We start from the raw sequence: 15,000 nt of genomic DNA, 5'->3' as shown, positions 1-15,000 counted from the left end.
TGGCCCAATGCTTGGTGGTCTGCTCTTTTGTCGCGGCTTGTGAAAGGACACTGTCGCGACCAGCTTCCACTTAATACTTGTCAAGAGCGAGATGATTTTCAGTAAACGCGTGTGATCTTCAAAGCTGCGCGTTTTCAACACCTACCCGCCACATTGCGCAATACAGCCATAAACAGAATCCGAACCATCCGATGTTGAGAATGAACGAAACCTTGACATTTATGAGAAAATCAATTTGGATGAGAGTGATCAAAATTATGCGAGTCAGCAATCTGTTCTGTTCTGTCTGTCTGTCTGTTCTGTCTGTCTGTCTGTCTGTCTGTCTGTCTGTCTGTCTCTCTATCTCTTTCTCTCTCTTTCTCTCTCTCTCTGTCTCTCTCTCTCTCTTTCCTTCTCTCTCTCTGTCTCTCTTTCTGTCTGTCTGTCTGACTGTCTGTCTGTCTCTCTCTCTCTCTCTCTCTCTCTCTCTCTCTCTCTCTCTCTCTCTCTCTCTCTCTCTCTCTCGCTCTTTTTACATTTAGTCAAGTTTTGACTAAATGTTTTAACGTAGAGGGGGGAATCGAGACGAGGGTCGTGGTGTATGTGTGTCTGTCTGTCTGTCTGTCTGTCTGTCTGTGTGTGTGTGTGTAGAGCGAGTCAGACTAAACTACTTGACCGATCTTTATGAAATTTGACATGAGAGTTCCTGGGTATGATATCCTCAGATCTTTTTTTCATTTTTTTGATAAATGTCTTTGATGACGTCATATCCGGCTTTTCGTGAAAGTTGAGGCGGCACTGTCACGCTCTCATTTTTCAACCAAATTGGTTGAAATTTTGGTCAAGTAATCTCTGACGAAGCCCGGACTTCGGTATTGCATTTCAGCTTGGTGGCTTAAAAATTAATTAATGACTTTGGTCATTAAAAATCTGAAAATTGTAAAAAAAAAATAAAAATTTATAAAACGATCCAAATTTACGTTTATCTTATTCTCCAGCATTTGCTGATTCCAAAAACATATAAATATGTTATATTCGGATTAAAAACAAGCTCTGAAAATTAAATATATAAAAATTATTATCAAAATTAAATTGTCCAAATCAATTTAAAAACACTTTCATCTTATTCCTTGTCGGTTCCTGATTCCAAAAACATATAGATATGATATGTTTGGATTAAAAACACGCTCAGAAAGTTAAAACAAAGAGAGGTACAGAAAAGCGTGCTATCCTTCTTAGCGCAACTACTTGTACTACCCCGCTCTTCTTGTCAATTTCACTGCCTATGCCGTGAGCGGTGGACTACGAGTATAGTTATTACGGTCTTGCTGCGTTGCATTGCGTTCAGTTTCATTCTGTGAGTTCGACAGCTACTTGACTAAATATTGTATTTTCGCCTTACGCGACTTGTTACATTTAGAGGGGGAATCGAAACGAGGGTCGTGGTGTATGTGTGTGTGTGTGCGTGCGTGCGTGCGTGTGTGTAGAGCGATTCAGACCAAACTACTGGACCGATCTTTATGAAATTTTCCATGAGAGTTCCTGGGATTGATATCCCCGAACGTTTTTTTCGTTCTTTTGATAAATGTCTTTGATGACGTCATATCCGGTTTTTTGTGAAAGTTGAGGCGGCACTGTCACGCTCTCATTTTTCAACCAAATTGGTTGAAATTTTCGTCAAGTAGTCTTCGACGAAGCCCGGACTTCGGTATTGCATTTCAGCTTGGTGGCTTAAAAAATAATTAATGACTTTGGTCATTAAAAATCTGAAAATTGTAAAAAAAATATTATTTTTATAAAACGATTCAAATTTACGATCATCTTATTCTCCATCATTTTCTGATTCCAAAAACATATAAATATGTTATATTTAGATTAAAAACAAGCTCTGAAAATTAAAAATATAAAAATTATTATCAAAATGAAATTGTCGAAATCAATTTAAAAACACTTTCATCTTATTCCTTGTCGGTTCCTGATTCCAAAAACATATAGATATGATATGTTTGGATTAAAAACACGCTCAGGAAGTTAAAACGAAGAGAGGTACAGAAAAGCGTGCTAACCTTCTCAGCGCAACTACTAAACCGCTCTTCTTGTCAATTTCAATGCCTATTAGTAGGGGTTCTATTTGTCAAAATCTTTCAAATTTGTGTTACATTTATAAAACTTGGCAGAGTGATAGAGTAAGTGATCCTAAAGAAATTTAGAAACACGGCCATCGCAATTTCTTACTTTCAGTATCTATTTTTAGAACAATTCAAAATGGCCGCCATTTGACCCTAGAAATGCTAATATCTCAGGAACCATATGCACTACAAACATCAAAATTTGCACACGCACTCTCATGAAGTAGTGTTGTAACATCGAACTATATAACACATGTTGTTATATATCCAAGGTCAAAGATCAAGGTCAAATAGAAAGTCAGTGTCACGTTTTGGTAAGTGACTGTAAAATGCTAATTTCTCAATAACCATATGTACTTGGATCATAAAATGTGATAGATAGTATCATAAGGTAATGCTTTCACACCCATAGTTAATTCACTTATGTCATTGTACATTCAAGGTCAAATGTCAAGGTCAAACGAGAGGTGCCGGCAGGAAATTCTAGGAATGCTAATTTCTCAGCACCAACATGAAGTGGGAATACCGGATTTGGTAAGCATATTACCTGTATTATATTATCAGCAGGCCTGCTATGTATATATCTTCACATTATTGTGCATTAAAGTTCAAGGTCAAACAGGTATGCACCTGATATAATTATAGTTCATAACACAGGTGCTGTCCATTTCCAAAACCAGTCAAGATCCATTCAGCATGCAGGGACACAAGTGCACTTGCAAAGTGCTGTGCATTTCAACACAGCCTTACGACACCGGCACCGCATGCTCTTGCATCCCTTTTTGCAGCCACACTTCCACAGTTCACGGCATGTCTTCGAAGCCTCGTCCAGGGCAGTCCAGAATGGTTGCCAAGCACCATTGACAAATTGCCAACCCCAGTCGCCAGGGTTTGGAAGACTAGGCGTGGCGACTTCAGCCTGACCCCAGATATGTCCTCCTTGATAAACAGCTCTCCTTGCATGCTGCAAAAGGGCTTCGCTAGTTGGAGGAATGTTGTCGATCTGGCTGCCAACCTTTGCAAACAGGTGTCCCCTCGCAGAGTTGACATCCGGAAAGTTGCTTGTTCTGTCATACAAAAGTACAACATATCTCTCCAGCAAGGCTCTGTCATATGCGGAGATCTCTGTGGGTGCTTCTGACAGAGACTGGAAGGCCTCGCTGATGTCAGGAAACAGGTACCACACATCCCATGCTGTTTTCTTTCCAATGCTGCTGAACGACGAGACCGTATCACAGCCGCTGAAGCTGTGGAACAGTGGCAGACAGCTGGCTTTTTCTGGTCCCAACATGCTGGCGATGTCATGTGCAGAGATGTACCGGTAATTCTGGCCGACTCCCACAGCGATCCACACTTCAAGCCCAGGGTGACGGGCAGCAGCAGCAATGGCGAGCACAACAACATCAGTATCCACCGTTCTTATCAGGATCCGCCTGTGATTATTAGCTGCATCGGAGAGGTGTACAATCAATCTGGTGTCAGCTTCCTCATGACTGCATGGTGACAGTTTTGTCTGGGCATCAAGTGGGCGGTTGGAGAGAACAATGGGGCCTTGGGTTGTAATGACGAGTTTGTCTGTGTCAAGTTCGATCACCTTCTGCCCCAAGAAACTGAACAGTTCCTGTTTGTTTTGGTCGACACGGAGAAAGCTGTTCCAGTCAACTGGCATGATCCCATCACCTGTTACCCGTTTCCGTCGACCTGTTCCTCTTTTTTCTCTCATGCCACTCTTGAGACTGTCACTTGCGTACCTGTCCCAGACAATGTCTATTCGAGAAGCTTTCTACAGGAGTTGCTTGATGTAGGGAAGGAAGACTTCTGAGGCATAGCAAGTGAAGGTTTTGCATGTGCGGGGCTTCAGGAAGTGGACAACTGCAGCTCCACCAACAAGGACAGTGTCTGTCTCAGGAAACTCAGTTGGTGGGGGTGGCACAAGAGGTTCCAAAACCCCCAGAAGAGCAGACTTTGTTGTCGACCTCAGCTTTCCTTCACATGACAGCGATGGAGGAAATGCCTGATTTTCATGCTGGAAAAAATCTTTCAGGCCCCCAGGACGAGTTTGACATGCAACATACAATCCTGCGGTACTGACAATATCGTTATTGAAACAATCCCAGTCGGTTTCTTCATCTTCCCTCCCTCGCTTCTTTTTCTTCGGCATATTGGATGGTCCTGTCGACAGAAATTAGATAGCATGTGTTAATACACCACACACACACACACACACTCACAAACACAAACACACACATTGATCACATGGTATATATCATGGTATATGTATATTTATATCTCAGAGATCAGCCTACCTTGGCTGGGTTTAAAACTCAGCTAAAGAGCTACTTGTTTCGCTCTATCATTGAAAAAATGAAACTGTCTGCTTGGACATTTTTGCTGTTCTCTATCACCTATCTTTGTTTGTTTAGAGTGGCTTTTTTTGTATGATGATGGTGAGTGTATGTGTGTGTGTGGGGGGGGGCTGTATGTGGGGGTGGGGGCGATAATAATTGTCATATTTCGTTTTATTTTGTTAATTTTCTGTGTTAATGGTCTAAATGGTAGTGTATGCTTTGATTGTTCTTGCTTTTGGTGAATCCGTGAGTTAGTGCATTGAGTTTTTCAACTGATAAGATGTGCGTTTTATAAATGCTATTCATTATTATTTTATTTTATTATATATTTGACATCATAATTGTTACCACCGGGCGGGGATGTAGCTCAGTCGGTAGCGCGCTGGATTTGTATCCAGTTGGCCGCTGTCAGCGTGAGTTGGTCCCCACGTTCGGCGGGAGATGATTTATTTCTCAGAGTCAACTTTGTGTGCAGACTCTCCTCGGTGTCCGAACACCCCCGTGTGTACACGCAAGCACAAGACCAAGTGCGCACGAAAAAGATCCTGTAATCCATGTCAGAGTTCGGTGGGTTATAGAAACACGAAAATACCCAGCATGCTTCCTCCGAAAAACGGCGTATGGCTGCCTAAACGGCGGGGTAAAAAACGGCCATACACGTAAAATTCCACTCGTGCAAAAAACACGAGTGTACGTGGGAGTTTCAGCCCACGAACGCAGAAGAAGAAGAAGAAGATAATTGTCACCACATTACTCCTATACCCCCCCCCCCCCCCCCCCCCCACGCCTCCAGATAGTAGCCACTTTTACTTCATGGATGATAAGACAGAGAAAAAGCATGAAATGGTGGGTTTTTTTACAACTCACAATCACAATGAAGGTGTCACATCAAGAATTAAGTGATATGGAGAGCCTGAACCACAGGAGCAGGGCACAGTCATGTACTGAGGAAGCCCTGGAAGGTATTGATCACAACACAGGGTCTTCAGAGTGAGCAGCAACTGCTAAACTGCAAAAGAAAAAGAAAAACACACACTGGGGTAGATAGGGGTACCTTGGTGGTGTAATATGAGGACGGGCTCATAATACCCTAATGGGACCTTAATACCCCAAAATGTCCGATGTACTCCCCACCGTTGAAACACACACACACACACACACACACACACACACACACACACACACACACATAGGCAGACGGACACACAATTGGGTGGTTTGTTCTTCAGTTGAGAAGACTAAAATTGAGGTGTTTATTTTATGGTAATTAGAAACAATTTTTAAAAAGCCGGAACGGTAACTAACCCTAACCCTAACCTAACCCTATGGCACTTATTGGCACTTGAAGAAACTGGGTGGCTGACAACCCACCCAGTGGGTTTTTTTTCAAAACCACCCACGGGTTTGAGGCCGTGTATCCCTAAATCCATCCTTCTTCCCCCTCCCTCAGTCCATTCCTATCTCTCTCTCTTCCTCCCCATTTATCTCTCTCTCCATATCTCTCTCTCCCCCCCCCCCTCCCTATCACCTTCTCTCTCTGTCTCCCTAATAATTCAATAAAACTAAACAAATTAATTACCCCAACCCCTAGAATTGACCTTTACAAATCAAGTCTTTCTTATTCTGGCGCCTTATTGTGGAACTCCATTCCTGATTTAATTAAAATGCAATTCAGTGAAACTTCCTTCAAAGAAATGTATATGCTGTTTCTCTTGGAAACAAGTAAATAATTATGTGATAATAATACATCATTGCTTGATATTCATAATGCATTTTGAATGTCTTTTTAACTGTTTGACATGTTAATTATATACATTGTATTGTAATTAACTTAACTTCTATTTCTTCTTGTTATTAATCGAGTTACCCTCAATGGGCGAGGGCCGGACGAAAAAAAGCATGTATATTTTGCTTATTCTGTTACCCTTGATAAATAAATAAAGTTCAAAGTTCCCTCTCTCCACCCCTCCTTCCATCTCTCTCCCTTTATTTCTCTCTCTCCCTCCATCCCGCTCTCTCTCCCGCCCCCCTGCCTTCTCTCCTCCTCCCCCCCCCCCCAGTCTCTTCCCCTCTCTCTCTCTCTCTCTCTCTCTCTCTCTCTCTCTTTCTCTCTCTTTCTCTCTCTTGTGCATTTTCACTGTTTTGTCATTTCTCTTGACAACACTTCTTCTTCCAAATATTTGTGTAAAACCAAGTAAGTCCGCTTGCTTAGATCTACCCATTTTTTGTTAGATCTAATATTGGGCGAAAAAGGTGGTAAAACCAATAAGTAAGTCCACAAAATGCCCAACAAAATCAAAACCATCCATCAGATTATTATGAAAATCGAGTTTTAGATCTAAACGTAAATTAATGCTATTTATCTTATTATCTCAGTGGGTGGATCTAGATACTCATCACTTTTGAGACAGTTTATCAAACACTAAAAGTCGTTTTTCTCGGAAGTAGCTTCAGTGGACTTACTCGGTTTTGTCAACACACGGCAGAGTTACTGTAATTGTCCAAACATGTCAAATGTACTCACCAGAGAGACTTTTCAGCTGCCAAAACAAAGAATGCATGTGCGATGTCCGCCATTTTGTTCATTCTGCCCATCCGTTCTTCTGTATTTTCAAAACGCTTTTAAAAACATTTTGAGCTCCAAATAACAATTATATCAACATAACATGTCAGAATATATTATTATGTTTATTTCAATAACTCGTAATATTTTTTTCCGTGAAGTTTTGTATTTTATTCCTGTGCTGCGGACTAGCATTTGTTCCAATTTCGTCTGCATGAAGGCGCCAGGTTTAAAGCCTTATTTCTCAAAAACAATCGCATTTTTGTGATGGCCGTGTTTCTAAAAACCCTTATTTTATTCTTAACTTGCCTTTTGTGGCATAACATAAAATGTAACAAGTGTTTGAAAGGTTTATGTGTTTTCGTTGCAAGTAGAACCCCCGCTATTGTGCCATGAGCGGTGGATTGACGATGCTACGAGTATACGGTCTTGCTGAAAAATTGCATTGCGTTCCGTTTCATTCTGTGAGTTCGACAGCTACTTGACTAAATGTTGTATTTTCGCCTTACGCGACTTGTTGTTTGTTGTTGTTGTTGTTGTTGTTGTTGTTGTTGTTTTTGTTCTTTCAAAACGTGACATTTATGTACAATGATTGTTTTGTGTTGTGTTGTTATGTTGGCGCAACTGTGATTCTTTATGCTCGTAGAGGAACTAAAAATTTAAATGAATTGAATTAAAATTTTGAAACACAAAATTCGATAAAAAAAATAAAAAAAATCCGTGCAAACTTCGGCAGAGAAGAGACAATGACAGGATCGCCGCCTTTGAATTTCCTATTTTCTGTGTAATTTTTTCCACACGTGCTTAACTTATTCAGATCTGAGATGCCGGTGAGTATGTCACATCGGCTGTTCCCTGAGTCGTAAATGATTAAGTGGCCCAATGCTTGGTGGTCTGCTCTTCTGTCGTGCGGCTTATGAAAGCGACACTGTCGCGACCAGCTTCCACTTAATACTTGTCAAGAGCGAAATGTTTTTCAGTAAACGCGTGTGATCTTCGAAGCTGCGCGTTTTTAACACCTACCCGCCACATTGCGCAATACAGCCATAAACAGAATCCGAATATAACGATAACAGGAGATACTCCGCCCACATGGCCAAGTCGTCACGGTTATGCTTATACTTAATTGGCTTATTGGCAGTGGTTGGCTTCTTATTGGTCAATCGCAAAGAACTGGGCGGTGCTCAAATCTGTCATTTCTTCTGTTTTCTTTTTTCTTAAGTAAACCATGCTACACACAAGCAGTTTTAGCGTATCATCAACTCACGTCCCTAAAAGGAAAATTTCCTGTGAGGACGTTAAGGACCCCTAGATTCGTGAGATTCGCAGTTGTCATTGTTGTTTCATTGGAACGAGCTTAGCATTAGTGCAGAGCGTGCGTTGTGACGTGCACTAAAGATTCATTCATGGATTTCCGTTTGTGACGAAAGTGTTTTTTCGTGGTTTGATTGTGACAAGTCATCCGATACAAGGTTGTCTGCAGTTCAATAGTACTTCTGGGCAGATCATCAAGAGTTCAACCGGATAACCAAGCCGTAAGTATTTTTGTTTGTTTGCGTGTTTCCTTTTTATTTGGTAGGATCTGTGACATTGATTAAACATGTGTAAACTGTTGAGAATTAAAAAAAAAGGAAAGGTAAATTGTTCGAACGTTTGACTCAAATACGGTCTTCAAAGTGAAAAAAACAAATAGTTTATGACAAAATCTTAGCTCAATGAAATGTTCGGCCGCTCGCCAGGTAGGTGAATTAAGCAATTAAGTTTTTGTCACTAATATTTTGTCTCTTAACTTAAAAAACCCTTTGGGTCCATATTTTTGTGACTGTAACGTATTGTTTTGTCAATAACGGCAAACGTTCCAGCATCTTACTTTCAGTCTTGTGTGTTTTATTCTGAGTTTTGATTTTGGATTTAGTTTATGGTAGCCTACTGTTGTTTAGTGTGAAACTTGTTAGTTCTATTTCTTCCCTCATAACTTTAGCACAAGCACACACGGCTACCAGTAAGTTCGTCACACGGTAGATTCGTCACCGGTCCCGGTAACTTCGCCACACGGTAACTTCGCCACAGTAGTCCGAGCGCGGCTCTCTCTCTCTCTCTCTCTCTCTCTCTCTCTCTCTCTCTCTCTCTCTCTCTCTCTCTCTCTCTCTCTCTCTCCCACCTCCTTCCACCCCTCCCTCTGCTCACATTGAGTTTCTCTGCCTCCTTGACAGTGAGGTTGGAGTCGTGTGTGTGTGTGTGTTAGTCAGTCAGTGAGTGTGTGTGCGATGGTGTGTGTGAGTGTTTGTGCGTGTGTACGTGTGTGTTTTGGTGAGTGTGTGTGTATGTGCGATGGTGTGTGTGAGTGTTTGTCAGTGCGCCGTGTGTACGTGTGTGTGTCGTGTGTGTGCGTGCGTGTCATGGATGTGGGTGTATGTACGTCCGTGTCTCTCTCTCTCTCTCTCTCTCTCTCTCTCTCTCTCTCTCTCTCTCTCTCTCTCTAAAAAATGTGAATCTTGAATCTCTCCCACAAATCAAACATCTGAAAGCATAAGCTCTTTAGCATAAACACCCGCCCACCCCTGCCAGTAACTTCGTCATAGGTGACGAATCTACCGTGTGACGAACTTACTGGTAGCCGCACACACACACATTACATTTTGCCATACGCGATTAAAAGTTTTGTTCGCCGCGCTAGAAACTTGAGAAGGGACCGACAATGCTTAAAATGTGTCAATTACAATCTTAGCTGAATTAATGTGACAAATATGTACAAAAGTAAAATAAAATAAAAATCCTGTCCATTTTTTTTAATAATGCGTCCCGGCAATTATTTTGACATGAAGTTATCATCGGAGAAAAAGCTTCCGCGGCTGCATTGGTTGCGGTACTTTAAAATTCGAAATGGCGTAATTGGCTTAGCCATCAAGTTATTGCAACAAATTTCGAACCCAAATTAAAGTGTCATTTCATTAAAACTTTATAATCCAGTCACAAGGCCGTTTACTAACGATCGCCGTTTGGATTTCACTATTCAATCATACAGGGATAAGACATAAACTAGACATAAGATCATCGTTATTTTGCATACAATTAAACTTCAATGGAATCGAAAGTGGTCACAAGTTCATCTGCTCTTAAAACAACCAAACAACATATGACAACAGCCTTAAAAAACTAAGATAAGAACAATCATCAAACAAACAAAAACACGTGACCGCCGGTGTCACGATTTCATCTTTCGCCTGTGTACATATTTCCCCCTCGACATATACTCAAGACTGAAATGTTGTTTCCTGGTAAAATTAAGAAGTGAAATTATTTAAGGACGAAAAGCATGTCAGTTTCTTGCATGTGAAGAAAATTGGTGGTAAAATTTAATAGATTTCAACCCCAAAATCGAATTCTTCGAAAACGTGTACTGAGTTTGAGTGTACCCTTGAGTAAGAAGGAAACATTTTAGGATGAATCAAATTTCTAAGTTAAATAAAACAAATTGGTTGGACAAATTTGGCCCCATGAATGTAAGGTACACAAGGTCGCTCATCAGTACTATCGAAGGGTGTTTTTTTGTTCAGTGTAGAGTTTATACTAGATCAACGAGGCCGAGAAGCGAAATATCAACACGGCGAAAGATGAAAACGTCACACCGGCAAATAATTATGGTCGTAAACATGATATTCTGAAAGTTGCAAGTGCTAAACTGACTTTTCCTATACTCATAACTGAGGTCTTCTTGGTCCGTGTCTGGAGCAGAAGAGTGACAATGCCGTTAAAACTTATTTAATATGCAGGTTATAATAGGAGCGAACGGTACTGGTGACACTTTTGGTTCGCATTCTCAATTGGTGCGTTACTTGAAAAGCATGTTGAGCGCGCACCGAAAGTACAGTTTGCTTTAGTCTGGCGTCTATGTAAACTGTGTGTTCCAAAATGTTAGAACTGCTTTTTTCGTGAGAGATTTAAATCGTTCTGTTAACCGGCGTTTGAGGCAGACTGTGAAGAAATATACTAGCATGGTTTCCACTGGTACACAGCTGTGGAGAATATATATAATCCATATGCTAATTGTTCAATGCATGTTGTTTCAGATCAAGCTGGTCAACCTGTTGTTGCATCACACTCACAGCCAGCAAAGCAGAGTCTACAACCATCAGTAAGACATCAAAACTGTGCTTCTATGGTTAGTGGTTAGTTATGGTCATTTGACTTATACATTTTAGTGCATATATATGCCAACTATATCCTAAGTACAAGGTATGACCCTGTTAGCAATGCCTGAATGTTTGACTATCTTTTTTCAAATAAGAAAAGTCTGCCAAGTCACTGGCAAGTTGTAGCGAGTCGAGCAGTTCTCAACTCAGTTTTCAAGTTACTGCTAAATTTGTCTTTAGAAACTTTTTGAGGCCATTTATATAGCAGACTTTCAGCAGACTTGGCCCCCAGCAACTCAAGAACAAGTTAAAAATGGATGAAAAGTTGGTTAAAAGTCTGCAAAGCTAACAGTAACAACACAAACCCATCAATTATATGGCACGAGAGACTGGTTTAGATCTTTTTTGCCTTTAGATTAGTGCTGTTGGTGTAGAATCACCAAATATGTTTGTTTTTCTCAGGGAAACATAAATGAGACCTGACGCATAATCCTTGTTGGTTTTTAGGTTGGGTTGCCTGCTGAGCAGTCCCCCACTGAGGATTTGACTATTCCGCATGCGGATAAAGGTGATTATTTATTTTCAGTCAGGTAGTCTACTGTTACGATGGTTACCAAGACTTTTTTCTATTCAGCTAGGGAGTGTTGTTGCGTTTGTGCTTTCTGTGTGATTGCTGCTTCCAGGGGTCATGTACTTACGGTGCTGAACTGGTTTGAAGATGTGTTATTGACAAAAAGCCTGATTGCTTGACATTAGGAATAAATCTCTACAAATTTAACCCTTCGTGCACTTCAGCCCAGAGCCCTAGCTTTGATTGGTTAAAATGTCAAACAAATCAAACACCGTTTCCCACCCAGTTGGGCACTTTACTTTTGGTGCAATTCTTTTTCAAGTTTTGTGTCTGATTTAATCACATGTTAAAATCACTCTCTTACACAGCATTATGCAATGGGAATGTAAGACAGTTAGATGCATGGAAGTAGTAAAATCTGTTGATTTTCTTACTGTGAGAACGATCTTGTGGACACAATATCTCTGACAAGAGATTTTGATGTAATAAGCATCATTCCCCTTGGACACATACAAAATTGCTAAGTCAAAATTGTTTGCATGTTCACTTTTGACTCGCCTGCCTGAATAACCTGTGTCTGTTCGGCCGGCCGTGAACAAAAAACTTAACTATGAGGTTAAATCTCGGATGTTTTTCAAGCTAGATTTTGCACACTTTTAGGGTTTGATCTTCAGTAATGACCTCACTTTCTACCCCACCTATGTTGACAAAGTTTTTTTTATAGCCGAGACCAGCCTGAGCGGATATATCCGTACCTGGTCATATAGAGCCATATGAGTGGGTACGGATATATCCCTACCTGGGAGACAATGAGTTAAACCTCGTCAAATATTGGGGCCACAGCGGGGTTATAGAAATTACACGTTGAGGTTATCTCAGATGGTTTTAAAGTTATACTTTTAAAACTGTCCACACTTGTAGGGTTTGATTATATCCCACCTTGACCTAAGATTGATTGGCCCTCGTCAAGTTTTGAGGACACTGGGGTTATTTTTGATTCATAAAACATATCAGGCGTCTTTGAAGCTAGAGTTTTCAAATTTCAAGGGTTTAATAATCTGCCATCATGACCCTAATTTGGTTGACCCCATCTCCCCCCTCCCCTTCCCCCTTTTGCAAACGTTGGCATCACAGGGGGGGGGGGGGGGGGTTATGTTCATGAAAAGTTAAAAATGGGGTTATTTCAGATGTCCTGAGAGCAAAACCCGCATAATGTCACACAATTTCAAAATGAAGAGTATGTTGCGTATTATGCTAGTGATGGTTGTGGAAACAAGTGTTTACCTCACTATCACAGACATTGACAGATGCTTGTTTGAAAGAATGATAACTCAACTTGATCACATTCTAAAAGTAGAGCCTGGATGCTCTCAGCAAAATGGTTTATTTGGGGTAACTGTAGTAAATCTAAAAAGAAGTAACTTCTGAAAACAATGCAACTTACCATATCAGCCTGGGTGTTGATTATGTGCATGTACCGGTATGCATGTCGGGGAATTAGCTTGACCCACATGGAAAAAAACCCAACTGTATCTGAGGTAGTGGGCAACGACTATTTTTTGAGGGGGGATTGTACTTTAAATCAAGATTTCTAACTTGATTCTGTTTCCAGATGCTGATTCTGAACTCGATGCTCAATTTGAATACTCTGACGTTTCTGATGATGACAACAAAGTCCCTCTCAACGTGACAGGTAGGTCCTATGCACAACTAAGCAGGCAGCTACCCTGCGATTTAAGTGGGAATTTCAGTATGGCAATAGCACACAATATTTCTTGTCTATTTTTTTCAAAGAAACTAGTTTCTGTGTGTGTTGTTTTGCTTGAATAATTGGATATCTACCATATATAGTACTTTCAGGACTGTAAGGTGCTACTGTTTTCCCCAATTTGGACCCATGTGCCTTATTCAGTTATTGATCTCTTTACCTAGTGTATGGCCAAAGAAGGGAACACTTGTATGCACATCCCTTTACAAAGACACGCAAGCAACATTCTCTTTCTAGTGATATGCATTGTCTATGAACTAGGGAAGGCAGCTGGTCTCACCTCAAAATGTCAGTTACAGAAAGATTCAGTTAAATGCACAGCATTGTGCTTTAAATTTAGATATCTGACTTGATTTTTGTTTTCAGATGATGATTCTGATGATACAGTTGAAGATGTCCACGACTTCCACTTTTTGGATGATTGCGCCGAAGACTCTACCAACGTGACAGGTAGGTCCTATGCCCCACAAAACAAGCAGCTACCTTGCAATCTAGGAGGGAATTCTGCATGGTAATGGGAGGCAGAACCAAAGTTTGGGTGGTTAATGGATTGGGAAACAAAAACTGAATTGTTAGTGGTTGCCATCATGGCCACATATTTCTCTATCTGTTTCTTGTTTCACTTCATGTGTTGTAGTGGCACAGAGACATGTTTACCATCTTACGTCTCATGAGAGCATCAGTATTCTAAGCAGATGATGAAGGTACAGTGTACTGGTCTGTTTCCTCAATCCAAAATAATTTTTTCTTTGATGAGTGATTCTGAAACATTTGCACTTTTTGACTCACATGCGAAGCAAAAGTGAGTCTATGTACTCACCCAAGTCGTCCGGCCGTCCGGCCGTCCGGCCGGCCGGCCGGCCGGAAAACTTTAACGTTGAATATTTCTTGGACACTATTCAGTCTATCAGTACCAAATTTAGCAAGATGGTGTATGATGACAAGGCCCCAAAAAACATACATTGCATCTTGACCTTGCTTCAAGGTCAAGGTCGCAGGGGCCATAAATGTTGTCTAAAAAACAGCTATTTTTCACATTTTTCCCATTTTCTCTGAAGTTTTTGAGATTGAATACCTCACCTATATATGATATATAGGGCAAAGTAAGCCCCATCTTTTGATACCAGTTTGGTTTACCTTGCTTCAAGGTCAAGGTCACAGGAGCTCTTCAAAGTTGGATTGTATACATATTTTGAAGTGACCTTGACCCTGAACTATGGAAGATAACTGTTTCAAACTTAAAAATTATGTGGGGCACATGTTATGCTTTCATCATGAGACACATTTGGTCACATATGATCAAGGTCAAGGTCACTTTGACCCTTATGAAATGTGACCAAAATAAGGTAGTGAACCACTAAAAGTGACCATATCTCATGGTAGAAAGAGCCAATAAGCACCATTGTACTTCCTATGTCTTGAATTAACAGCTTTGTGTTGCATGACCTTGGATGACCTTGACCTTGGGTCAAGGTCACATGTATTTTGGTAGGAAAAATGTGTAAAGCA

General features: G+C 40.8%; 2 protein-coding genes across 2 annotated transcripts; one reads left to right on the top strand and one right to left on the bottom strand.

The window, feature by feature from the left end:
• Positions 1-2,096: 2,096 nt before the first annotated feature.
• LOC138956204 (uncharacterized) lies at positions 2,097-5,925 on the bottom strand. Its single transcript, XM_070327622.1, has 2 exons — positions 5,324-5,925; positions 2,097-4,280 (listed from the first exon to the last, which is right to left on the bottom strand). Exon 2 carries the CDS (start codon positions 3,829-3,831, stop codon positions 2,800-2,802), a length of 1,032 nt encoding a protein of 343 aa, XP_070183723.1. The 5' UTR covers positions 3,832-4,280; positions 5,324-5,925; the 3' UTR covers positions 2,097-2,799.
• Positions 5,926-9,827: 3,902 nt separating this feature from the next.
• On the top strand, positions 9,828-13,941 carry LOC138956206 (uncharacterized; the record flags this gene model as incomplete). The annotated part of the gene is made up of 4 exons (XM_070327623.1): positions 9,828-11,181; positions 11,660-11,720; positions 13,336-13,416; positions 13,858-13,941. Coding segments are annotated over exons 1-4 (334 nt in total), but the record flags the coding sequence as incomplete, so codon positions are not given.
• Between the last annotated feature and the right edge of the window lie 1,059 nt (positions 13,942-15,000).

This window comes from Littorina saxatilis, unplaced genomic scaffold (assembly GCF_037325665.1).
Source record: "Littorina saxatilis isolate snail1 unplaced genomic scaffold, US_GU_Lsax_2.0 scaffold_767, whole genome shotgun sequence".
NCBI lineage: Eukaryota > Metazoa > Mollusca > Gastropoda > Littorinimorpha > Littorinidae > Littorina > Littorina saxatilis.
This window is presented reverse-complemented; position numbering and strand designations above follow the sequence as displayed.